At 36.7% G+C, this 26,665-nt stretch overlaps 1 protein-coding gene across 1 annotated transcript in view; it reads right to left on the minus strand.

Annotated features, from left to right (window-relative positions):
- The window catches only part of Rock2 (Rho associated coiled-coil containing protein kinase 2), a 103,535-nt gene that overhangs the window by 46,906 nt on the left and 29,964 nt on the right, over positions 1-26,665 (minus strand). Inside the window, exons 2-3 of the mRNA XM_052186071.1 lie at positions 11,487-11,568; positions 9,368-9,468 (exon numbers count right to left, since the gene is read on the minus strand). Coding sequence (XP_052042031.1) covers positions 9,368-9,468; positions 11,487-11,568 — 183 coding nt within the window. The remainder of the gene's footprint in view (positions 1-9,367; positions 9,469-11,486; positions 11,569-26,665) is intronic.

Genomic DNA, 26,665 nt, shown 5'->3' on the forward strand with positions numbered 1-26,665 from the left:
AAACCAATTCTTGTATCTTTTAAAGAACAACTTATGTCCTATCTCTCAGCACCAGAATTTAATCCAATGAAGATAAGATTTGTGCCTATTACAGAGTATGTGCCAGGCACTACTGTGTTTGGATACATGACCTTAATTTTTGCTTTAGTCCCAATGAGGTATCCTTTCTACCTGTCAGAATGGCAAATATAAGGCACAGAGAATCCAATCTGCCTGAGGACTATAAAGGTGGTAAGCTGAGACTGAAATGCACTCTTACATCCATAGTGCACACTATTCCCTCTAAACTTGAAGTTAGCATCACCCACCTCAAACAGAGCCATATTTCATGCCAGCCCAATATCCCAGCCCACCTGAAGTTCTCTCTCTCTGGAAAGTTCAACAGCATTTGGTGTTAGGGTTGGAAGAAGAAGCTAAGAAAAGATGAAGCCCTTGACCACAATGCCTAGAGTCAGGTCATACTTTAAGCACAATTATCTTCTTTTAGTCCCTTTATAAAAATGATAAAAATGACCCTTTCTTCTTTATATATTTTTCATTAGAAAATCCATTAGTACCTGACCACCTCTCATCCAAGGACACACAAGCTTCTTTTCCATTCAGCTGAAATGTGAAACTCCTCAAAGAATCTTCTTCTGACTACCCAATCAGATTAAGAGCCGCAGTAGGGCCAAGTCATAAATACTTTCTTAAAAAACATAAAGAATCTCCTCATTTCCTCACAACTTCATCTTCATTTGCTTTCTTCCTACAATCTGAAATTTTCTGGATAAATGTTACTTATAACTGGTGCCCCAAAAGATACTGTAAACTCGAAGGAAAACAAAAAAAGAAAATTCGTATCTGTTTTGGCCTCTACTAATTCCTCAGTGACAAGTTCAATGACAATAGTGACAACAAAATAATCTTATGGTTGGGTGTCATCACAACCTGAAGAACTGCATTAAAGGGTCACATAACAGCATTAAGAAAATTAAGGACCACTTCTCCAGAACATAGTTCCTCCTCTAATAAGTATCAGCTGCATGTCCAGGAAATTTGCTACTTTATAACTATAATTTTGCTACTATTAATGTAAATATCTGAAATGCAAAATATCTTGATATGTGACCCCTGTGAAAGGGGCGTCCTACTCCCAAAAGGGTCACAAACTACTGATCTCTAAAGTAAGCCCCACTCTACTACCAACAAAACCTAACAGTATCTAAACATCAAAAGGGAGCAGTTTAGCTAACGGCTGAGTTACATCAAGGTGAAAGGACTTGATAGCAATACCTTGCTCTTTCCACACACCTACTCTGACAAAGTATGAAACTGAGCCTTCACAAATCAAGGATGGCCAACCAGTAAGTCACTGAAGAGACTATCAGAATGAAAACTAACATTCTTCAAAGAGATTAAAAAGCTCCAACTCTCTACTCCATATCCACAAGATCTAGCAAATAATTTAAAACTTTTAAAGAGGTAAAAATTGAAAGCATGACTTATCAATAAAAAAAAAAGAATTCAAAAGAAAATGTTAGGTTTAGCTTTAAAATTTTCTTACAAATAAGTATAAAAGACATAAGTAAAAATAGCTCTTATATGCTTAAATAAAATGTAAATAATAGAAATCAATTAGAAATTCTATAACTAAAAAAATGTATAGTAACAAATGAAAACTTTAGAAGGGCTAAACAGAACAGTGATTAAAAAGTGAGAAATCCAGCTGGACAGTGGTGGCGCACCCCTTTAACACCAGCACTCAGGAGGCAGAGAAAGGCAATCTATGACTTTGAGGCCAGCCTGTTCTACAGAGTGAATTCCAGGACAGCCAGGGCTACATAGAGAAGCCCTGTCTTGAAGCTCTCTCTCTCTCTCTCTCTCTCTCTCTCTCTCTCTCTCTCTCTCTCTCTCTCTCTCTCTCTCTCTCTGTGTGTGTGTGTGTGTGTGTGAGAGAGAGAGAGAGAGAGAGAGAGAGAGAGAGAGAGAGAAATTCAGTGAATCTGAGCACAAATAAATTTGAATAAATGAATGCGATCAGACTGGGGGGCATCCAAGATAATTTTAAGCTAAGATATTATGTGAATATAATGGACTAAATATACCCATTAATGAATTATCCAAAAACTAGAAAGCAAGACATAAACTTATGTGGTTTAGATATAAACCAGACAGGCTGAAGATTAAAGGAAAGGCAAACATATCTGCCATGGAAAACAGCAAGGATAAAATGTTACAATAGGAATGAATGTATACAGTAAAACAGACTTAGAGCAGACAGTCTTTACATCAAGACCTAAGAGGCAGAACAGCTGATCTTTTTGGGTTCCAGGCCAGCCTGCAATTCATATATAATGAGTCCTATACTTAAGGGGAAGAGAGCAGAGGGGCACACAACTGTAAATGTTTGCACCTTTTATAAATGAACTTGAAAATTCATGATACAAAAACTAAAAGAATTAGAGAAAGAAAACTATGAATCTCTATTTTCTGCTGAAAAAATGTAACACTCTGAGTCAGTAATTTGATGGAACAAATATACAAAACATTCTTACATCATTTCTCCTTTAAAAATGTCTTGAAATCTGAAGAATTTTGAAATGCTGTAACACTACAATGAAAATGTTAAGTCCAAGAGGTAACCATGTGGTGATGAGAGCTGTAGTTTGTATTCATCTTCTGTGTTGTTACTAGGCAATAACATCTATCCCTACTAGGGCTGCATAGTGACAAAGTTTATACAACACTAAAAATATATGCACCAGAAAAAAAAATATGAGAACACAGAGCAGAAGTCATGGATTAAAGGATGACAGTTGTAAAGCTAGAAAACTATACCACAGCAAGCATACTAGCTTTCTAATTGACTTGTGTTTAATAACCAGATTATCTCAAAGTAAATAATCATAAAAAACTATGAACAAATTTTTACAAGTTGCCAAAACACTCTCTTCTATGTATACTTACACCATTCTTCAAGTCTTAACTTACTCTAAAAGCAAATTGAATTTTGAATGTTCTCTAACTGCATTAGAGAAAACAATCCACAGACCATTAAGAGTCAATTAATTTGTTATTATTTTCATTATTTATACTTAGACCATGACATACAAAATTCTGATAATTTTGCTGTACACTGGGGTAAGAACTGAGGCTAAAAGTTATCTATTAACTGCTGGAAAGAAGACAATCATTCATTTGGATAAAAAGTATACACTGTAGCCCTAAGAGGAATTCTGAATAAGAAAATGTTTACTGTCTTCATTGGTGGTACAGTTACTCTCCAGTCTACAGTTCCCTGTGCTCCTGACAATCTCACAGACGTGCTGTTTGCAGCCTGCTTCCTAAGCTGCTTTTAAGAGAAACATGCTTTCACTGTGGAACTGTCCAGTGGATGGCACAATGCTGAATTGTTCAACACACTGCTACCTCTATCTATGCAGTATCACTAAGACTTTAAACACATTAAGAATATTTTGGTTATAGGGCTGAATTTCATTTCATCGCTAGGCTAGGACAATTACTGGCTCACAGCACAAGGTAGGAATCACTACTTCTCATCTCTGATATGACTCACAGACATTAGACTTATTCATGCCAAATGTCTACACCATACCTTTAAAATTCATTAGCAGTGATGTGACAAAGTAGTATAATAAAGTGCTGCTACTTTAGGAAAGCTGATTTCCACTCATCTTCCTCTGAGGATGTCTCTGAGTTATTCTATCATAATCTCCCTCAGCATCTCTGAAGACTCCCCTTTATTCTCCAGCTCCTTCTCCTCTATTCAATATAGATGGACAAATACACGAACAGTCAGACATAGTAGCTATTCATAATCACACTGAACAGAGTAATGTTTAAAAACATGGATTCAGATGTAAACAAACCTGGGCAAAGGCAGAGATATTTATGAATTAGATGACAAATTTACTTAATTCCTCTAAATTACAAAGCAAAGACAAAATGAGAGATAATGACTATAAATTTATCATACAGAATACAGTCAATAAAAACATTACCTAACTCTACTACAAACAGAATAAGGCTCATTCTACTATGAAGTTATGCATGTGTGCCTGTTACTAGTCTTAGTACTTAGAAGACCAAAAACAAAAAACAAAAAAACAAAACTAATCAAAACAAAAGACTTCTCTTAACAGTTCTATTGGTTATAAAAGACTGTCGAATTCCTAGTTTTTAAATTTGAAAATACACTGAATACAAAACATTATCCAACTGAGTATATATGTGTGCAAGAGGAAAAAAACACCCTTCCCTTTAAAAGAGAGATACAAAACACTAACCATGGTTATACCGTAGCTGATGGAATTTAAGCAACTCCTCTTTTCTCTCCAGCCCATAATTTCTACAGTTAAGATGTATTTCTTTGTAAGAAAGACATACAGACAGTCTGACTTAAACAGATGTCAGGTTTCTAAATGAAGCTTAAGAATATGCTTAGGATATTCTTGGAACCCTGTTGACAACTTTATTCTTACGAAGACATGTCATTTGAGGCTTTCAATTTTATTTTTTACTAACAAAATCTTATTTTTATAAGAAAATTCAATTTGTATATCAGACTAACCTGGAACACTGCCTGATGTTAATGAAGCCTCCACCAAAGATGCAAGAAAAACAATGTCCTCAAGCTTTCTGTCATGGTAGCCAAGACTGAATAGCAGATACAAGGACTATCAAAACATCAGAAGGAGGGATCAAGTTTTACAGCTCAGAAATAACCTTATAAAAAGTAAAGATCCAGCTTTACACTTTTTAAAAAAAAAAAATTTGGGTTCACATGAACAGTATTAGAGAATCACATATACATATGTATACATGCAAAGCAGGAATGAACTGATGGTGGCTACATGGGAACGGCTGCTCTTTTCTCTCTGCTTCTCAAGATACTCTTTTAAGCTATGTTCTTTATTGAAGCAGATGGTGTGGATGAATCATTTTAGATAAAGAGTATCAATTACCGGTAAGAAGGTCAAAATACTTGAAAGATATAGTTCTTGTTAAAAAATAGTAAAGGAATCAAAATATCAACATATAAACTACAAGACGAAATATTACAAATAAAATAACATTAATTAATACACGAAGAAGAAATTTCACTCAGACAAAATGTTAAAACTAGAGAAATGGATAATTTCCAAATTTTCTTTTAAAGTAAGCACTGAGAGGCACAGAGTTAAAACAAAACAAAACAAAACAAAACAAAACAAAACAGGACTAAAAGGCAGAAACAAAACACACTGTGAGCTTGCCAAGAATGGAAAGCTAAGACAGGTGCCATTTTAAAGCCTTTATAAATCATTCCTCTCTCTCCCTCCCTCCCCCATCCCACCCCGCACGTGCATACGTGTGTGTGTGTGTGTGTGTGTGTGTGTGTGTGTATGAGTGGACATGACTTCAGTGCCTGCAGAGGCCAGAAGAGAACATCAGATCCCCTAGAGCTGGAGATAAAGTTATGACTGCAGCAAGAGTAGTGGCAAGCACTCATCCTCAACTTTACCTGCTAGGCCGTCTCTTGAGCCCCATGAATGCTGACATTTCAAAAGAGATCCCAGCAGGCCAGGATAAAGGTATCATACTAACTTAATAAACTAAACAGAGCGGGATCCATAGTTACATCACATCTAGAACTGTCTTTCCTTAACTCAACGTAGGTAGAGGCAGAAATAATGAAAACCAACTCATATGATATAAAAGCCCCTAAAGCTTACTCAATGTTCCTACACCCGGATTGGAAATATGCATAGTACCTAAGAATATAGAGATATAAAACTATAAGGAAATGTCTCCAAATAGTAACATCAGTCCAGGTGAGCACACACAGAACAAATACACAGAATATTTAACATGCATGGTCTTGATATTCTCTCCATTAGTACCTCACAACTTGAGATCAACACTACTTTGATGAAATACTAAGCAGAAGAGGAATAGAAAGCATAGGTTCATTTGAGATAGCTTGGGAAAGTAAAACAATGAAGACCGAGAAAAGTGGAGACTAAGTTTAAAAATACAAACCATTGTCTAAAAAATTAAACAGAAGGGATGAAGGAAAAGACTAATTATGACTGTGCGTCTGTGTGGCTTGAGTAACTTGGGAAGAAGAGAAGCAACTGCTCTTTTAACTGCTAAGCCATGCCTGTAGTCACTCTATTTTTTACTTATTATTACTGTGTGCGTGTGCGTGTGTGTTTGGGAGGGTGGCTACCAGGGCACACATACATTGGAGATAAGAGGGAAACTTTATGGAGTCACCTCTCTGCTTCCACCTTTATGCAAGTTCAAAGGATTAAATTTAGGTTGTCAGCTTTACCCACTGAGCCATCTTGCAAGTCAGAAAAGATTTTAAACACTTTTACAACAGTCTCAAATGTTTCTAATGATCAAAGTATATAAGATGCCAATAAGCTGGTTCCCAAACCTTCCAAGAACCGATATGAAAAGAAATTTCTGTTGTTTTTCATGAAATATGATATTGCCATGGTGGCCCTATGTAAATAATATGCCTATGCATATTTAAAAATCTGTAAGACCTGATTACTTAAAAGTAAAGGCCACTTAAATACCTGACAAGAAAACTAACAATTATCCCACGACTCAGAACCAGAACCACACTAACAGACATGAATATTCAATCCAATTTAGTATTAATATAAATGTTCTAAGGTTACATTGTTACTAATACTACTTCAAACTGAGAGAACTAAAGCCTAAATAATAGGAACCAATATCCTGTACACTAGACATAGCAGTTGCCAACACTGATTCTTCTTCCTCCATATTAGATAGTCCACACAAAAATGTCTATTAACGTTTCACTATTGAGGTCATAGGCCCTAGAGAGGAAGCTATTCCTTTTTCCTGTTATTTAATCTTTTTTAACTATAAGTTAAAATGTTTATAGATATGGGTGTTTTGCTTGTACATATGTCTGTGCACTGCATGAGTGCAGTGCCCAGAGTCCAGAAGAGGATGCCAGAAGCCTGGCAACTAGAGTTACAGAAGTGTGAGGAATCAAACCTGTGTCCACTGCTTAAGAGCAGCCAATGTTGTTAATCATTGAGCTCTCTCTCTAGCCTCCCCTCCAACACCACTAACTTTTTTTAACTACTTACTTTATTTTACATATATAAGTGTATTGCCTACATGTATATATGTGAACCATGTGTGTGCAGTGCCTGTTGAGGGCAGAAGAGGGCACTGGATGCCCTGGAAATGAAGTTACAGACTCCATTATTATGCTAGAAGCTGAACCAGTGTCCTCTATAATCGCAGCAAAAAAATCTCTCCCCAATACTACTGTTGATTCCAGAACCTTCTTATATGCTATGGCATTTCAGTGACATATCAAAGTTACTTTTAGAATGAAAACTTATTTGTGCAAATTGATTAACACTGTCCTCTGCGGTAACCTAACCTACTTTCAACTTAACCAGATAAAGTATTTCACATGGAAAGAAGAAATTGTGCTATCATGAAACTTCCTTTTACTAATCTCAAAATAAACACATCATCTAATTTACTACATACAAATCAACCTCAAAAAGCTATACAGATGGAAGAAACATGTGAATGTTTCCTTTATAATCTTATTCCTTTTAAAGAGTCCCTGTCTAAGATAATAGAGGCAAAAGCAAAGCCAAAACAAATAAGACATAAGATCTATTGTCAGACACCAGATTAATATTTGAAATGAAAAAATAATATTTTTTTCATTTTTAAAAATAACTGATTTTGGCTAACAGAAATAATAAAAACTTTACCTATATATTTTCTTTCCATTCCTTTGAAGTACTGCATTATAATTACCACAACAACAAGAAAGAATAACAGCTCTGACATAAAAACATGGGAAATTGGGACAAGGCATGGTGGTACATGACTTTAATCCCAGTACTCAGCATAAGCAGGCAGATGTCAGTAAGTTGTAAATCAGCCTGGTCTACACAGTGAGACCCTGTCTCAGAACAAAACAAAGCAGTACCAGGCTGACTGGGATGTTTCTCAGATGATTAAGCATGCTTGCCTAGCATATGTGAAGCCTTGGGCTAGGTCTGAACACCATGTAAAAGAGAGCATGAGGATGCATGCCTATAATCCAGCACCCGTGAAGTGGAAGCAAGAGGATCAGAAATTCAAGGTCCATCCTCAACTACACACTGAGTTCCAGGCCAGCCAAGAATGTGGAGAGCCTGTCTAAAAAAAAAACAAAAAACAAAAACAAAAACAAAACAAAAAACCCAACTAAAAGAAAAATAAGAATAGGTTAAGATCGGACACCCATCTGTCCAACCTCAAATTCTAGTATCTCTTTTATAACTGCAATAACCGTAAGTATGCAGAAAACAATAAAATGTGTGATTTGCCTCTATATAGCAAATAAGAAATAAAAATAACAAAATAAACCTTAGGGAGTGCTCTAACTAGTATTACTCATTAATGAACTTGTCATCCATTACTTATCTTATTAATTAACGTAATCATCATCCTCCACAGTGACTCTCACAAAATAGGTATTACTGTCTCTACTCTCCAGGTCAGAACTTGGAGAAGAATTCACACTCACAGTCATCATGAGGATGCTAAGCTCAAAGACAAAATTGGACTCTACAAATATTGGCGGCCTCATGCTTAGGGACTAAAAACAAGTAAACTATTATAAAGCTTCATTTAATATAAATATAATATCTACTGTTAAAAGTTATAATAGTTGTACTTTCACCTGAAAGATAAAGAATTTCCTCATTGTGATGTGTGTATACACACATGTTAGATAAATGTGTGCATATGTGTGTTACATATTGTTACATGTGTTACATATATATAAAAGCACACATATATATACACATATATATGGATGTAATAGCTTGTTAAACAGAATGCTTTCAATATGACCATTTTTGTTGTTTTGAAACAGGGCCTCACTATATAGTTCTGACTGGCCTAGAACTGTATGCCAGGCTCGTCTTGAAATCAGAGATTGGCCTGTCTCAGCCTCCTGAATGCTAAGATTAAAGGCATTCACCATCAAGTCCAGCTTCAGTCTGACCAGCTAATGAAAACACAGCTCTCATATAGTTTTATACCAATAATACAGCATAGTGTTAACTTCTAAGCAGATCACATGCAAAACCAAACTAGCATTATTTTAAATCACTGTATTTTAGAGATAAAATAGTGTTTGTGACAGGCTGCCCCCTTTTAAAGATAGAAACTACTAAGGCTCTCAGAGACGGAATGACTTGATCAAAGACAGAAAACCAATTCCTTAATGACTGAGAATGGATTTTAGAACTATTCAGCTGCTATGATGTTTAAAAAAAAAAAAAAAGAAGTAAAAACCAAACAAATCCTTTCTTACCAACTGAACTTCACCAAAAGCACCTCTTCCAATAACTTTTACAACATCATAGTCTTCTGCTTTCATCTGTAAACCTCTGATTTTTTTCACAATTTTCTCATCTACAATAAAAAGATTACCATACTTTTAATATCAATATCATAAACAAGGAACTTTTTGAAAGGAGCCACTATTTTTATAAACATCTCTTATTTCTAGATATTAGAACTAATTTTCAGTTGATTCTGTTTGTTAGTCTTTAAAGGATCCTATTTTAAAACTTTAAAATGTGGGGATGGGGTGTAACTCAGTGACTGACTGCTTAACAATGTAAGGTCCTAAGTTCAATCCATAGCACTAAAATAAATACTCTAAAATGTATATTATCTTTGCATTAAGGAACCAAAGCAATTGGTTTTTGTTGGCACATGTCCATGAAGATCACTAACCGCCAAAAAGCAATACTAAAAGCTATTCCACTTCTCACTTCACTATGTGCAAGTGATCAGTGACTCAAGCAATACAGGTGTGCTTTATAATGGCAGAAAGCAATCACAAACCAGGCATATCACCCAGGACCAGGAGACTAAATACAAAGACTGTGTTCTAGGCCATACTGCTAGGTATTATCTCCAAAGAGAAAGGGATGAAATCATGTACTATTCCAAATTTAGCAATGAAACTTAACCCACTTCTTTAAAAGGTGGCAATCACGTATTTCAAATATATCAACTACTATTAAATACAGAAATACCTTAGTGTTGGCAACTCCAAAATAAAGGACTTAGGTGTAGGGATAAAGAAGATGCATTAATCATTCTCAAACTTTCTTTCCCCTTTTACTAAACATTTTTAAAAATTTGTGTATTATGTATTTAACAGTATGGGTTTGCGTGTGTGAGTGCAGCGCCCTTAGGAAGGAGGAGGAGGAGGAGGAAGAGGAGGTATGGAGGTATGAGATTCCCTAAGAGTTAATAACAGGTGGTTATGAGCTTGCCTGACTTGGGTGCTGGGAACTGAACTTAGGTTCTCTGCAAGAACAGTATGTGTTCATAACAGCTGAGCCATCTCTCTAGACCCCTGGAATTAACACTGTTTTGTAGCCCAGGTCAGCCTTAAACCTCCCACCTCAGCCTCCTAGATTGCTACATACAAGCATTAGTCACTATGCCTAACTCATTTTGAGAATATATTTTTAGAACCTACCTATTCTGACATAATGCTGAGAAACATTAAGAATAACCATATACATGGTGGTAACTGGCATCAGATCATTTTTCCTTAAGGGGCCTAAATGTATGCAATTATTGAAACAAAGTTTACTAAAATCTTCTGGTTAAATAAAAGCAAAAACACAGTTAAAATATTAACTTAAATTTCACTTAGATCCAGTAATAGACTTTACAATTCACATATAATCTTAAAAGCGTTTCTACTTTACATATTCTTAGTTCAGCAAAATTACTTTGAAAATACAAATATTTTTCTGAGACAGGGTTTCTCTGTAGCCCTAGCTATCCTCGTTGGCTCTATAGAGCTCTGTAAAACTAGAACTGGCCTGGAACTCAGAGATCTGCCTACCTCTGACTCCCAAGTGCTAGGATTAAAGGCAGGCATTACCACCACCAGCAAAATATTATTTTAAAGGGAAACAAATGGCAAATAAATAAAAGTGAGTTTAGTAAGTTAACAGCTTTTGGTAGTTTGAATAAAACTGGCTCCCATAGGCGCATATATTTAAATGCTTAGTCACTATTTGAAAGGATCAGAAAAGGATTAGGAGAAGTGGCCTTGTTGGAGGAAGTATGTCTCTGGGGGTGGGTTTTGGGTCTCAAAAGCCCATGCCAAGCCCAGTGGCCTGTGGATCATGATGCAGTTCTCAGCCACTACTCCAGTGTAATGTGTGTCATCATGCTCCCTGCCATGATAATGGACTAAACCTCTGAAACTAGAATCAAGCCCCTAGGTAAATACTTTCTTTTAGAAGAATTTTCTTGGTCGTGATGTCTCTTAATAGGACAGTTGCTAGGACATAGGTTAACAAGTTAATAGATTTATGTACCAAAAAATTAACCAAATACATTTCATTTAAAGTACAGTTACATGTCCAGACGAAAATAGTAAAAATAAATATACTTACATCTATTTAAGAAATTATCTATATTTTTATTTTTCCTCAAAGCAGGAAAATCCAAATCAAGGACCAAGGAATTTAAGCCATCCTGTTTAAAAAACAAAAAAAGTAAAAAGCAAGTTTGTATAATTCTTAAACATTCAAAAGTCTTTAAATATCATATATGCTGCTCCCACTGAATAAAACACCACCCAGTGTAGTGTATTGCAGAGACTCCCCATACCCAACAGCTTGGAAAACTTTCCTAACCAGAGAATGTTAGCTGAGAAGCTGGCAGTGTATACAAGGCAAAATAAAGAAAAAGAAATGAGACATAAGTTTTTACTCATTTAACAATCATTAATTTTGTGCTCAGTATATGTGGGAGAAAGAAAAGGAGACGCCTTCTCCAGGTAAGTAGATGAGATTAGTAATGATCAGACGGAGTACGGTAATCCAGACCTAGGAAGACAAACATTACATGTTTAATCTCATCTGAGGTTCTAGCTCCAAATCTTCTGATGTGAGTAGATATCCTGAATAAATGCAGATGATTAAAAAGGGTGAACTAGGCTTATATTGTCACAAAAAAGTTGTGTTAACTGATCTACTGTCACTTATCATGAAGAGCTGAACAAAAGCTATCTTAATACTGTAATGTTCTGTAGGTATTAGAAGATTTCTAAACCCAATTATTCAGACTAACTTTATCCCACCTTCAAAAGAAGTTTATTGCCTAGTTAAAAAGAGAGAGAGAAAGAGAGAGAGAGAGAAAGAAAGAGAAAGAAAGAAAGAAAGAAAGAAAGAAAGAAAGAAAGAAAGAAAGAAAGAAAGAAAGAAAGAAAGAAAGAAAGAAAGAAGAAAGAAAGGAAGGAAGGAAGGAAGGAAGGAAGGAAGGAAGGAAGGAAGGAAGGAAGGAAGGAAGGAAGGAAAGAAGAAAGGGAAGAAGGGGAAGAAGGGGAAGAAAGGGAAGAAGGCGAAGGGGAGGAAGGGGAGGAAGGGGAGGAAGGGGAGGAAGGGAAGGAAGGGGAGGAAGGGGAGGAAGGGGGGGAAGGGGAGGAAGGGGATGAAGAGAAGAGAAGAGAAGAGAAGAGAAGAGAAGAGAAGAGAAGAGAAGAGAAGAGAAGAGAAGAGAAGAGAAGAGAAGAGAAGAGAAGAGAAGAGAAGAAGAAAAAAAAATTCCCTAAAGATAACAAGATTTGCCAAGGAACACAAAAAATCAGCATGAAATAAATGGTAAAGGGTGCCCCAGAAGAACTCAGCAGCTCAAGTGCCGCAGCAGCCCGACAGCCTGACAGCCCAAGCTCAGCCAGCCTACTTCTGCCTCCTGAGTACTGGGATGAAAGTGAAGCATGGATGCCTGGCTTCTCGTAGGATTTTCTATTTGTTTTTAATATTACATTACAAATGATTAATTACTGTAGGAGCTTGGGTACCTCTTTAAATTGTGTGTGGAGTGCAAGTGCCTTACTGGCTCTGCCCCAGCTCTCGTTGAGAGGCAGAATGATACAACATATTAACTGCATAACAATGAGTTGTGACAGAAATCATCAACTACAGCACATTTTCGTGGTAGGACTTTAAGTGTGTGAGGACTTATTACTGACCCAGTCAAGGCTCTAAGGCTATAACAGTGCTAACAGCAGCACAGCAGCTAGTATTTACCTAGTGCCTTGTATTAGAACTGTCAGACACTTAAATATATCATCTCATTTAATTTTCCTAGCAGACTGTGCAAGTAGATGCTATTATCTTTTTTCCTCCTAATTATGAAGATTAAGCTTAGAAGTTAAAACAATTTCCCAGTTCTGCTCAGCTAAAAGCTGAATGGCTGGTATTGGGCTCAATACAACTTCAAATAATAAATAAATATTTTAAGTACGTTTTCTTCTAAAATATTAAATAGGGAAAGATATTAACCAAAATATTCACAATGTAGTTCAGAAGTTTAGAGAGTAAAATTAGTTAAATTGTTATACTACTTGATTTCTTTCATTTATAATCGATAATTATCTTCTCCTTTATGAACAAAAAAATATTTTCTTATTCAAGATTCAAAGAATACAAACTATTTTACTCCAAACTCTCCATAGAATAAAACATCAAAAAAGTCATTTAAGTATTTCCCCATTATAAACTATAAGAAAAAGTAATACACTATCTGTCTGAATGTCTTCTGGGTGAAGCAAATCTCTCTCGCAGTCATTATGCACAGTTAAGCAGTGAAGGGAAAATGGACAGTTGTCCTGCTGGGAACTCTGAGATGGAATTAAAGAAATTCCAAACACAAAACATGACAAATCATTACAGTTATAGTGGTGGTTTGAATAGGTATGGTCTCCACAGACTCATGTGTTTTAATGCATGGCCCTAGGAAGTGGCACTATTAGGTGTGGCCTTATTGGAAGAAGTGTGTCACCGTGGGAGCTGGCTTTGACATCAATTTGACACAAAGTCAGCTCCTCCAGCACAATATCTGCCTGCACACTGCCATACTTCCTTCCATGATGAATATAGTCTAAACCTTTGAAACTGTAAGCTAGCCCCAATTAAATGTTTTCCTTTATAAGAGCTGCCATGTGTCTCTTCATAGCAATAAAACCCAAACTACAACAACAGAAATTAAGACTTTTCATTTTCTGCTGGACATGGAGATTCACACATTAAATACCAGCACTCAGGAGATAGAGGCAAGCAAACCTCTGAAAGTTCAAAGCCAGCCTGGTCCATATAGTAAGTTCTGGGCCGGCCAGGGCTAAGCCATTAAGACCTTGTCTTTGGTTTTAAAACTTTTTCCCCTTCTTTTTTTGTCTTTCATAGGAAGTTACCGAAGGGAGCTGGATAGATGGCTCAGTCATTAAGACCTTTATTGCTCTCCCAGAGATCCTAACTTCAGCTTCCCACACCCACATTAAGCAGCTCACAATAGTCCATAACTTCAGTTCCTGAAGAGCCAACACCCTTTTCTAGTCTTTGTGTGTACCTGCACAAGTAGCAGAAATACATACATAAAAATAAAATAAAATATAAAATTTTAAGTCACGGAAATACTTGAATATCACATTACTCTTAAAAACTAACGATTTCCCAACCATTCATCAAATCTAAGCAATGAATTGCTTAAACAAGTCCACATGCACACGAAAGTATAAAAAAAAAATCTGTATCTACAGATATTAGCAATTTAAGTTTACTAAGCATATGTATATGGGGAAGCATTTGCTTTTAATATTTGAAGTCTATCTATAGTATATAATCAAAGCTAAAAACCAGGAAATCTATTTCAGTAACAGACAAAATCATTATTTTTACTGCCTATGAAATAAATGCTTTATGTGGGTATATGTTAAGGTGTGTGGAGGACAGTCTTTAATGATACTGTATCAGAATATCAAGAAGTGTCTTGTGCTATTTTGGCTGTGTTTATTATGCGAGATTTAATGCATTGTTACAGTAAGTAGTTTTCCTGTTAATAAATGTGCTCTATTTTCATTGTATCAGAAAATTACTCTGATTTTCTATTCTGAATATGTAAGTTCAAAGAGCCCAATACAGTACATTGGAATGGAAAAAAAAAAAGAAAGCAATAAAAAAGCTAATTAATATGCACAAATATAGTTTCTAAAGTACAGTTAGTAACTGTACTGGCTGGTTTTGTGTGTCAACTTGACACAGGCTGGAGCTATCACAGAGAAAGGAGCTTCAGTTGGGGAAGTGCCTCCATGAGATCCAACTGTGAGGCATTTTCTCAATTAGTGATCAAAGGGGAGGGCCCCACCATCCCTGGGCTGGTATTCTTGGGTTCTATAAGAGAGTAGGCTAAGCAAGCCAGTAAGAAACATCCCTCCATGGCCTCTGCATCAGCTCCTGCTTCCTGACCTGCTTGAGTTCCAGTCCTGACTTCCTTTAGTGATGAACAGCAGTGTGGAAGTGTAAGCTCAATAAACCCTTTCCTCCCCAACTTGCTTCTTGGTCATGATGTTTGTGCAGGAATAGAAACCCTGACTAAGACAGTAACCATATCCACCCATAACTTCTCTGTATACTATTCCTTCATTCCTTGCAATCAAGTACATATTAGCAACTCTTTAAAAAAAATTCAAAAGATATTGAATCTGGATTTTCCTTTAAATGAACCCACAAATCGCCATAATCTTTCTTTCATTCAAAAGGGAAAAGCAACAAAATAAATGTATGATTAGACATTTAGTCTCTAAATGACCTTCTAGGTTTGAAAATAATTTCTGTTAAGTCATACTATAGCAAAATTGTATTTTCAGGCACCTACCAGATGGGCAACAGACCAAAAAATTGGTTATGTACATTTCATAGAGTGTACAAAATGATCTGCTGAGACACAGGAAGTAAGAGGGTTAGTTGTATTTCTGTGTAGCTGCGAGGGATAAACCCTAGGGCCACTGCAAGCGAAGAGGGTAATTAACCAAGTGTGGCATAATGCAATATATATGTATTTTATCACAGTTATTCTTCCATATTGCCTACTAATTTTTAAACTCTTTACCTAACTTCACAGATTAAAATGATATCATTTTAGAGAACATGTCAAAACTCAGCAAACTATAAAATTCAAATATTTTTAGTATCCATTATACTACAACTATTTAAAAATTGATGTCTACATCTACAGGTGTAAATTAAAGCCAAAATGCAAGTAGTAACAGCAAACAGAGAAAACAACAGCTGGCCCTTCACCTCTTCCACACATTAAGTTCTTATAACCGAAAATATGTAGCAAAAAAGAATGAGAAGGTAGGCATAGCAACCTCCTCAGTAATGCTTAATATCATCAAGAGTATATCTGACACAGGGACTGAGTTCACAACTTATAATGATAAACATGAACTTCAACAGTATAGCTATCTCACATTGACTAGTAAGGAAAGAAACTAACAACTAAGTGAGCATAATGTTCTAGCTTGTTAATGTTTTTGAATGATGATGAACAAGTTTTCTCAAATTAAAGAAGTGTTATTAATATTATACAGAACATTAAGTCAGGCAGAAATGACTTCCTAAAGCACAGAGCCTCCTAGGCCCCCTCCAGCTCCTGTTCAAGACATTAAGGTGTCTCAAAGAAAAAGCTCAAGCCTTAATTGGGGATTTAACCAATTCTGCAGGTACTGACAAGTTTGTGATGCTAGGCACAACTGCCTAGAGACTTAACAGTAATTGGAATTTTTTTTGTTTTGGTTTGGTTTTTGGATTTGGTTTTTGTCGAGACAGGGTTTCTCTGTGTAGTCCTGGCTGTTCTGAAACTCATTCTGTAGACCAGGCTGGCCTCGAACTCAGAAATCCGCCTGCCTCTGCCTCCCAGAGTGCTGGGATTACAGGCGTGCGCCACCACCGCCCGGCCAGGGATTTTATTTTAATTACTACAATGTCAAAGGGGATGACATTTGAAATGTAAAGAAAGATCTAATATAAATAAATAGATAGTTGAGAAAATCTTTAAAAAGTAAAAAGAAAAAAGTTACTACAATGTCTCTTACTCTTTTGGTTAAAAGTCTTATTCTATTCTAATTTCTCCAATATTCCTGTGCATAGCTTTTTAGGAATACATATTTTGGGGCTAGCAGAATGGCAAGATGGGTTAAGGTACCAAGGGCCTGATTTGATTTCTAAGCCCCATGTGGTAGAAGGAGAGAATTCCCAAGTTGTTGTTCTTGGGAACATACACACATACAACACCCAACACATTAAAAACTAATCACCATCCAACAGACATTTAAGACATAGACAATGATGTTTAATGTCCTGAACTGAACAAAGCATTGAACTAATTTTCATTAAATGTAATATATATTATAATAATATGTATATTATTTCCTTAATATCAAATAATATATTCTAAAAATTTAGACACTACCAGGAAACATGAGTTATCCCTGTATTTTGCTTTGTTTTGATTGACATATACCAGAACCAATTGGTGGAAAACATAGTTTCCTTGACAGTATATGCCCTTGGAAGGCACTCAAGAATAAGAAACAAATCAGAGAAAAAGTAAGGAAATAAACTGTGTAGTAAAACTTATTAGACAATAAGAATGAAGCACCCATATGTTCTAATCTATCTATTAAATGCATGCTGGACACTGCTGTAATAGAAATAACTGGAAAAGGTAAATGCATGTTCAGTATCAAAGTACTTCTTTAACATTAATGCTACAGAAAGATTTTGTAACAGTCACCAATGGCAGAGGTGGTGCTGTGGCTAAAACATAAAACTCTTGAATCCCACATACATAAAAACGCAGATAACTTTTTAAAAATCTGTCCTCTATCAAAGAACACAGAATCTTAACAGACTGTACTATACACAAAGAGCAAGAGCGCTGTAATACACCATCACACCAAAACTAAAGTTTGTAAAAAAAAAAAAAAAAAAAGAGTGTGAGAGTATAAGAGACTATTTTCAACCCTTTGTGGCCAGATGAAAAATTACCATGAAGCCAGATAGTGGTGACAAACACCTTAATCCCAGCACTCAGGAGAGAAAAGTGGTCCGATGTCTTTAAATTCCAGGCCAATCTGGTCTATAGAGTGAGCTCCAGGACAGTCAGAGCTAAAAGAGACAAACTCTGTCTTGGAAAAAGAAAAAGGGGGGGGAGGGGAAGGGAGGGGAAGAAAAGGAGAGGTGAGAAGGAAGGAAGGAAGGAAGGAAGGAAGGAAGGAAGGAAGGAAGGAAGGAAGGAAGGAAGGAAGGAAGGAAGGAAGGAAGGAAGGAAGGCAGGAAAGACAGACAAAAGAAAAACTACCATGAAAGCTTCCAGCTTTATACAAAAGTTTTCTGTGTAAGCTTTCACAACACATTTTAAAAAGTTGGGGAGAGAAAGAGGAGCAAGTGGGGGGTAGGGTCATATGTAGGGAGAGCAGGGAAGAGAGAAAGGAGATCGGCCAGGAGTGGGGGCAATCTCCAGGATATGCCAGAGATTTGAGATGGGAAGAGGCTCCAGGGGGTCTATGGGGGCGACTCTAGCTGAAATCTTAGCAGTTTAGGATATGGGTCCTAATGACCACTTTGTGTGGTCAGGCAGGACCCCCCCAGTGGAGGAACAGGACAGCAACCCACTCACAAAACCTTTGATGCAAAGTGTGACCTGCCTATAAGATATACAGGGACAAAGAGCAAAGGTGGAGGGAATATCCAACCAATGACTGGCCCAAACTGAGACCCATTCCCATGGGCAAAGCCAAATCCTGGCCCTTGACACTATTAATGATACTCTGTTATGCTTGCAGACAGTATCCTAGCTTAACTGTCCTCAGGGGCTTCATCCAATAGCTGACCGAAACAGATGCAGAGACCCAGAGCCAAACATTAGATGGAGCTTGGAAGCAGAAGAGTTGGGGGAAGGATTGAGGGACCCAAAGAGAAAAGGGACTAAACAGCAAGACCATCAGAGTCAACTAATCTGGACCTTTGGAGTCTCCCAGAGACTGAACCACCAACAAAAGAGTGAGCATGGATTGAACCTATGCTCCATACATATATGTAGCAGATGTGCAGCTTGGTCCCCATGTAAGTCCCCCAAAAACTGGAGCAAGGGCTGTCCCTGAATTTGTCGCCTGCCTGTGGATCCTATTTTCCTAACTGGGCAGCCTTGTCTGGCTCAGTGAGAGAGTATGTGCCTAGTACTGCAGTGGCTGATGGCCTCCCCTTCTCAGAGGAGAAGGGGCGGGGACATGAGGGAGGAGCTGCGAGAAAGGTGGGTACTAAGAAGAGAAGGGGGCTGATATTGAGATGTGAAGTGAATAAATAAATTCTTAAAAGTCATTGAACTTACAGATGAATTATATATTCTTCTATAAAAAGCAAACTTGCTCTAAATTTGCTGATTTTGCTTCATGACAGCAAGTTCTTAACAACAATATCCTGATCAGTACTGTTGGGGAAATATCTAAGTAAGGACAATAGTCTTAGCAGTAAATGACAAAAACAATTTTTAATGTTTTGAAAAGAAATTATTGCTATAGAGGAAATATTTTGAAAAGAGATGTTTGAAAATGTCCCTAGGCATATCTGAGTACTACTGAGTAAAACATTATTTGCAGTCTTGGGAGGAATAAACTATGTTAACTTGCATGATTAAAACTTTCAAATTGCACTCTCAAGTCAGATAAATCTAAAAACAGTTGTATGTATTTTGAAACTCTTCTATTTTGTCACTCGCAGCTGCTGCTCACTCTGTTAGGCTCATGTACATGAACTTTTTTAAACAGTTTTAGAGAACCAGGTATCCACGTTTATGCAGTAACGCCCATCTTTATCGCTGATAGGAATGCTCTGCTGTGCCCAATGTTAATAAAAGCCCCTTTAGTCTTCTACAGAACACACAAAGACACCTTGTACACAAAGACACCTTGACTTTAGTTCAAGGGCACCAAATAGCTCCCAATGATGACAGACCCAGGGCAGTTGAGTGATTTTAAATTCATGTATTAAAATATAAAACTGCAGCTAACTTAGTTAATTTTTAAGTTCTGCTCTCCACCACCAGAGAAAACAGTTTACTAAGTCTCAATAACCACCAAAAAATGTTATTAGTTGCTGAATAGTAACAACAAATTTACTAACTGGTGTGTTGTATGTCCTTCATTTGTAGCAAAACAACAAAAACTATGGCAGTCCTCAGAAGCCAGGAACAAAGTAAATTCAGGTGAGAACCTGATCTTCAAAATCACTGCACTGACATTAAGCCTAATTTTAAAAACAGTATATTTCATTTGATAAAAAAGGCTGATAGGCTTATCTGTAGATTTACCTTTCACTTTAAAACTTCTATTTTTATGTATCATTTATATTTTAACATTTAAATGCATTATATAAATAATAATATATCTATTTGCAAATTTTTTCAAAATTTTCTTACTAACAGGATCACAAGATTAGATATTTAAGAACCACAAATTCCTTAAAGGCAAGAAATGGTTCATTATCTTCCCTAAAGTAAAAACTTTTTCTATATTCTAAACACACATATATGTTTATATAGACACAAACACAAAGCCAAACTATTGTGTAATTAAGTACTTACCCAACACAGTGGTGTCCACATAGCAAAGGTAAATGAGTCACACTGCATGTAGCTGACTGCTCTGTCTAATCAGCAATGCCATTCCATTGTAATCAGACCATACTCAGGGTTAAAACGCTTTCCCTCTGCCTTTCTGGTCATCACTTCTGTACTAGGGATACTTCCTCCGTTCTCTAATGTTTCTCAAATTCTTATAACTTCTTACCTCTTCTCTTCTGCTGCAGTCTACCCCTATTCCAATATTGAGTGGAATCTTGATTTTAGTCCCTCATCAAAATTATTCCAAATGTCTAGACAATGTAACACCGAGCTGACATGTAATCCCCTAACCTGTGACTTCCTACAGTTTTACCCTTTATTCACATTGCTGTATATTTCTACTGTCCATTATTTATAAAAGTCACTAGCCATGTGAAGCTATTATATCATAGTTGGCTTGAATTGAGATGCATTCTAAATACAAAGAATACATCAGATTTAAAAATTTAGGACCAAAGCAAGAACATAAAGTATATCATCGTATTTTAATCACATGTTGAAATGATCACATTTTGATTATGAGGTTAAACGAAATCTATTATTTTATTTTATTCATTTATTTCTACTTTAAAAAATATTTGTAAAAGTGTTTTCCCTACATGTGTATCTATACCTGGTGGTCTTAGAATCCAGAATAGAGCATCAGAACCCCTAGTACTGGAGTTAACAACCAATTGTGAGTAGATACCACTAACATGTGCCAAAAATTAAATATGGGTCCTCTACTCTTAATTTCTGAGCCCCTATTTCTAATACTAGAGAAATGAAAATTACACGTGTGGCTCACATTACCTATGTACTACACAGAACTAAGTGCCTAGACAATGATCTTCATATTCTGTAACTGCTCAAACTGGTCTTTCACTGCTTCCCCAGTCAACATTCCTTCTGTGCTGAGGGAAGCTGTGTTCCACTAGTGTAAGAAAGTGTTCTTTGGTCCCTTCTTGTCCACATCTTACCTACTCTTCAAAACAGCTCAAAGAAAGCATTTGACAACTTCATGAGCTCTCAGGCATAAAAGCCTGTCTGTACTGTAAGTTTCTACACATTACATATTTGTAGCATGATTTTCCCTGTCCAATTAATTTAATTATTAATACAAGAAGCCTGTGATTGGACAGGGAAAAAGGAGGCAGAGCAAAAAGTTGTGGAGAGGGAGACAGAGGGAGGGAGAAAGAAGCAAAATAGGAGATGAACAAGGTGATTCAGATTCCAAGTAGTTTTAAATAACCACAAGTAGATATATCATATAGATATAGAATAATTGGGGTAACTTGCCTAATCTAGGTGGGCAGCTTGTACCATTATCAATTGGCCCTGAACTTATTGTGTGGACATCTTATGTATTGAGAATTTATTGATATATAAATCTGACTGATTAATTATAAGCTTCTAGAATTTTGTTTTACTGGGTTACTGGAATATGGGGCCGCCGACCACAGGAGGTTTATGGCTGAGAAGGTACGGGTGACACTGAGACAAGCTAACAGGAGTTGGGAAGACCACAATCACTGCAGGGGCAGACTTGGAGATAGAGGCAGCAAGACCGCCGCTGGGGCAGAGAGTAGCAGGGTGTAGCGCGGGAACATACTGTATCTTTTTTAATATTTCCTGCAACACGTGTTCTTTTATTTGGGGGGTGGGGGTGGTGGCCGTGGATCTGTGTAGCCCTGACATCCTGGAATTCACTCTGTATACCAGACTGGTCTCAAACTCACAGAGATCCACCTGCTTCTACCTCTTAAGTACTAGGATTAAAGGCATGCACCCCCACCCCACTCCCCCACTGCCCAACATTATATGTTCTTTAAGAAGGATGACACTATATTTACAACAGCTATTGCTGGGCATAGTTTATTGAGTCTAAATTCTTCAAGTACAAAATCCTTCAAATTCAGCTGGGTGGTGGTGGCTCACACCTTTAATCTTGGATCTCAATGAGTTCAAGGTCAGCCTTGTACAAAGTGAATTCCAGGGCGTTCAAGACTACACAGAGAAACCTCATCCTGAAGAAAACAAAAAACTAACCCAAAACAAAAATCTTCAAATTCAACTTGTCTCCTCTATTGTTTTTATCCTACTACCTTACAGTTTACCAAATATTAACAAGCGGACCAGTGATACAATCCTAAAATATTAAATGTTATTTAGCATATTAAATATTATTTATACAGACCTGCAGCTCATTTACTCCTGAACTTTTAAAATGACCTTTCTTTCACATTCATTATCCAGCTGAAGCCCTGCTCTCCTTTGATGGCATGACTTACCTTATTCTACAACTGTTTTTGCATGTTGGATCCTACATGTGGTGTTTCTCCCAGTTCACCAGGACAACTATTCTTCCTCCTCCTTACCCAAGAACTCAGCTTTGCATCAATGCATCAGTGACTCACTAATCCCAGTCTCTATAAATGTCTTGGCTCCTTGTACACTGTTACTCTAAGACTAATCTCATCATAATTAAACACTAATTCCTAAGGTAACACCAATAATAACTGAAACACTTCCATAATTTCAATTTTAAATACTTTGTCTTAAGGAGTATCTTCCCAGCTTATTTTAATGCAACATGGTTCTCAACCGGTGGGTCACGAGTCCATTGGGGTCAACAATATCAAAAGACCTTTTCATAGGGGTTACATATCAGATTTGCTGCTTATCAGATATTTACACAATGATTCATAACAGTAGAAAATTATGATTGCAATGAAAACAATCTTATTGTTGGGAGCAGTCATTACACCATGAAGAACTGTATTAAAGGGTCACAACGTTAGGTATGTTGAAAACCACTGCTCTAATGCCTCAATTCCAATATTCCTTTGATCCAACAACAACCTTTAATCCAGAGTCTCTTTTCCCACTCTATTTCATCTTTTCCCCTCCCATACTGTCTACATAACTTAACCTCTAGAGCCACTCATCATAATATACACCCGTCCACTTATGTCTTAGCTGGTCTCTCAATCACACTGTTTTTGGAAAACTGATATAGCCTTAATTTCCTATTGCGGTATACTGTGTTGTCATTCCTCACCTTTGATTAGCTTTAATAAAATTCTGATGCCCAGATGAGCTGGGCAGGAAGTGGGAGGTGGAACTTCCTGGGAAAGAGAAAGAAACCCTGGGAAGAAAGGGCAAGACTTTTCACTAGGAGACACCAGGGAGAAGAAAATTGACATGATCACAGGCCTGTAAGGTATAGCTAGGTAGTTGGGGCTAGGTAGTTGGGTTAACTTAAATGAGCTACTTGAGAGTCTGCCCAGCTAAAGCCAAAGGCTTTGAAATGTTTAAAGGTCTCAGTGTGATTATTTGGGGAAAAGCTGGTTAAGGAATAATTGCTGCTGTATCAATTTCCAGCATTAATTAATACAGAAAATAATCTTTTCATCTACAATTACCCAAATTCTTTCTCTATTCAATTCTCAATCACATTCATCCATATATTCATTCTTTCTCTCATCCCTTTCTTCCATTAATATTAAAATATATTGTTCCTTTTACTGTAGAAAAACAAAGGCTCTTGAAACCACTTCCCACACAGCCATCATTCCATTTTTCCCCTTTATCTTCACAAGAAAATTCCTTGAAAGAAATTATTTATGCATTGCTTTAGTTTTGGTACTCCCATTAACTTTAGATCTCAATCCACTCCTACCACTACCTACTAAAATAATAAAATAGTTCGAGCTCATCAGTGACCTACACATCATTTATCCAATGACCAAATCTGTTCACATCTGTAAACAGTCTTTTTCTATGTACTTCTTGAAAATCTTTCTTCACTTTGGCTTTTGGTTGGGGGTCACCACAACCTGAGGAACTGTATCAAAGGGTCATAGCATGAGGAAGGTTGAGAATAACTGGTTTAAAGGGTCTAGGTATAGAGACACTCCAAAAGGCATGAGTCCACTCAGCACTCATCTTGGCTTTGAAAGCCCTTTTAGGGAAAAGGCTGATTCTAAGGCTGGAGCAATTTGATTTCATAGTACCTTGTACCAAAAAGTATAGCGGTCATAAAATGGCATCATCCTCTCAGATGTATCATAGTCCTACTTTTAAAATTCAATAGTTACATAAAGTTAATGGAACTTGAATGAAGCTATAAGACCATTCCTTACTGTTTCTACAAACTTTCAGAGGCTTTAAAATTATTTGAATCATTTTTGAAAATGTTTTTAATTGAAATAAAATGATATCACATTCCTCCCTCTTGCCCCTCAAACCTCTCCCCTCTCTCACACAGACTTTCTTTTAGGTTCATAACCTCTTTTCTTTATCATTGCTATGTGGCTATGTCATACACACACACACACACACACACACACACAAATACAACTTGTTGAGTCTATTTTTATTGTATTATATATGGTTTCAGGGCTGACCATTTTGCACTGAACAACAAAAGGGCACTCATGCCCTAGAGAGAATGATTCTTCTGCCAGCAGTCATTAGGTACCTATAGTTCTTGCCTAGGGGTGGAACACCACAATATTTTCTCCCTTCCATGTTAACATACCCATTGATACTCCAGTCTTGTTTATGCAGATTGTTTCACAGCAAACTTCCTAGTATTCTGGTTCTTAACAATCTTCCTGACCCCTCTTCTATGCATAATGACTGATGGTGACATTTCAAAGGGGGCATAAAGACTATTGTGGAATGGTCTCTACTGGCAAATCTGGAACCTGATTATCAAGTAAGCAATGGCAGGTATTCTAGTCTTTCGCTAACAACATTAACCCGTGATGGCTCACAACATACTTATTAATTATGAAAAAGAAAACTAGAAACAGGAGAGTTTTTTTTTACAGATTTATTTATTTATTATATGTAAGTACATTGTAATTGTCTTCAGACACACCAGAAAAGGGCACTAGATCTCATTACAGATGGTTATGAGCCACAATGTGGTTGCTGGGATTTGCTCTTAACCACTGACTGAGCCATCTCTCCAGGCGCAGGAGAGATTATTTTTAAATAAATAGCCAGTGCTACTAACATCACTAATATTAATATGCCCACCAAAAAGATCTGAGAGCACACTATCATATCTGTGATATCAGCCAAAAGCCTATCAGGCTCTAACTACCAGGAAATACTGGACAAACCCAAATTTCAGAAATAATGACTTGTAATCTTCAAACTCTGGAGAGCAGGAAACTCATAAGAAAGGCTTTTCAGAGTTGTTCCAGATGAAAGGAGACAGAGGACCATGGAAATCCAGTGAAGTACGTGATCCTAGATCATGATCATTTTCAATGCCAATTACTTGGACAATATTTGAATGAAGTCTCTATGTAAAATGTATATAAAAGCTGTTTCCAATTGTTAGAAAAGACCTTTAAAGTAGATTATGCCAGGCATGTCCTCAGCTCAGAGTTTAGGCAAGCCATTCCCTCCAGAGGGTTCACACTGTATTAGCATGGTTAGCTCTCCCAGCTGGATCTCTATTTTTCAAGATTTTACTGTATAAACTTTAAACACTGTGTTTCTTATCTTTTTCTTCTTTACCCTTACCTTAGAATATTAGGTCACCTAACTATTATCATATGGCTCCCAAGTGGCAGGAAAGAAATGTTGATGTTTTGGTCACTGCTACAACTCCAATACCCAATCCTACAGCTCAGCTGGGGTTTGAAGGAATAAACAGAAACTCATATTCTCGGGATATAAAAAACAAAACAAAACAAAACAAAAAAAAACACGCACACACACACAATCACAAAACAGATTCACTTTCCCAATAAATACAATGAAATATTGAACAGGTAAACTAAATTCACTGACAGAACTGGTATATCATTTGAACAAAGGTCTACAGCGTAAGTAAATATCCTAATGTCCTTGCTCTAAGGAATAAGCAAACCTACTCCCATCTGAAAGTTAATATTGGAGTCAGCTATCACAGCAAGAAAATAACAGCATCACATGAACATTCAGTATTAAAATACCAAATATGGCTAGGTATAATAGTGCATACCTATAATTCCAACAACTAGGAGGCTGAGGAAAAATTAATGAGATCTTACATAAAAATCAAGTTTTAAAAAGGAAACAGTATGGTGGTACATGCCTGTGATACTGGAAATAGAGGAAAGAAGAT

This window comes from Apodemus sylvaticus, chromosome 6, assembly GCF_947179515.1.
Source record: "Apodemus sylvaticus chromosome 6, mApoSyl1.1, whole genome shotgun sequence".
In the NCBI taxonomy this organism is placed as follows: domain Eukaryota; kingdom Metazoa; phylum Chordata; class Mammalia; order Rodentia; family Muridae; genus Apodemus; species Apodemus sylvaticus.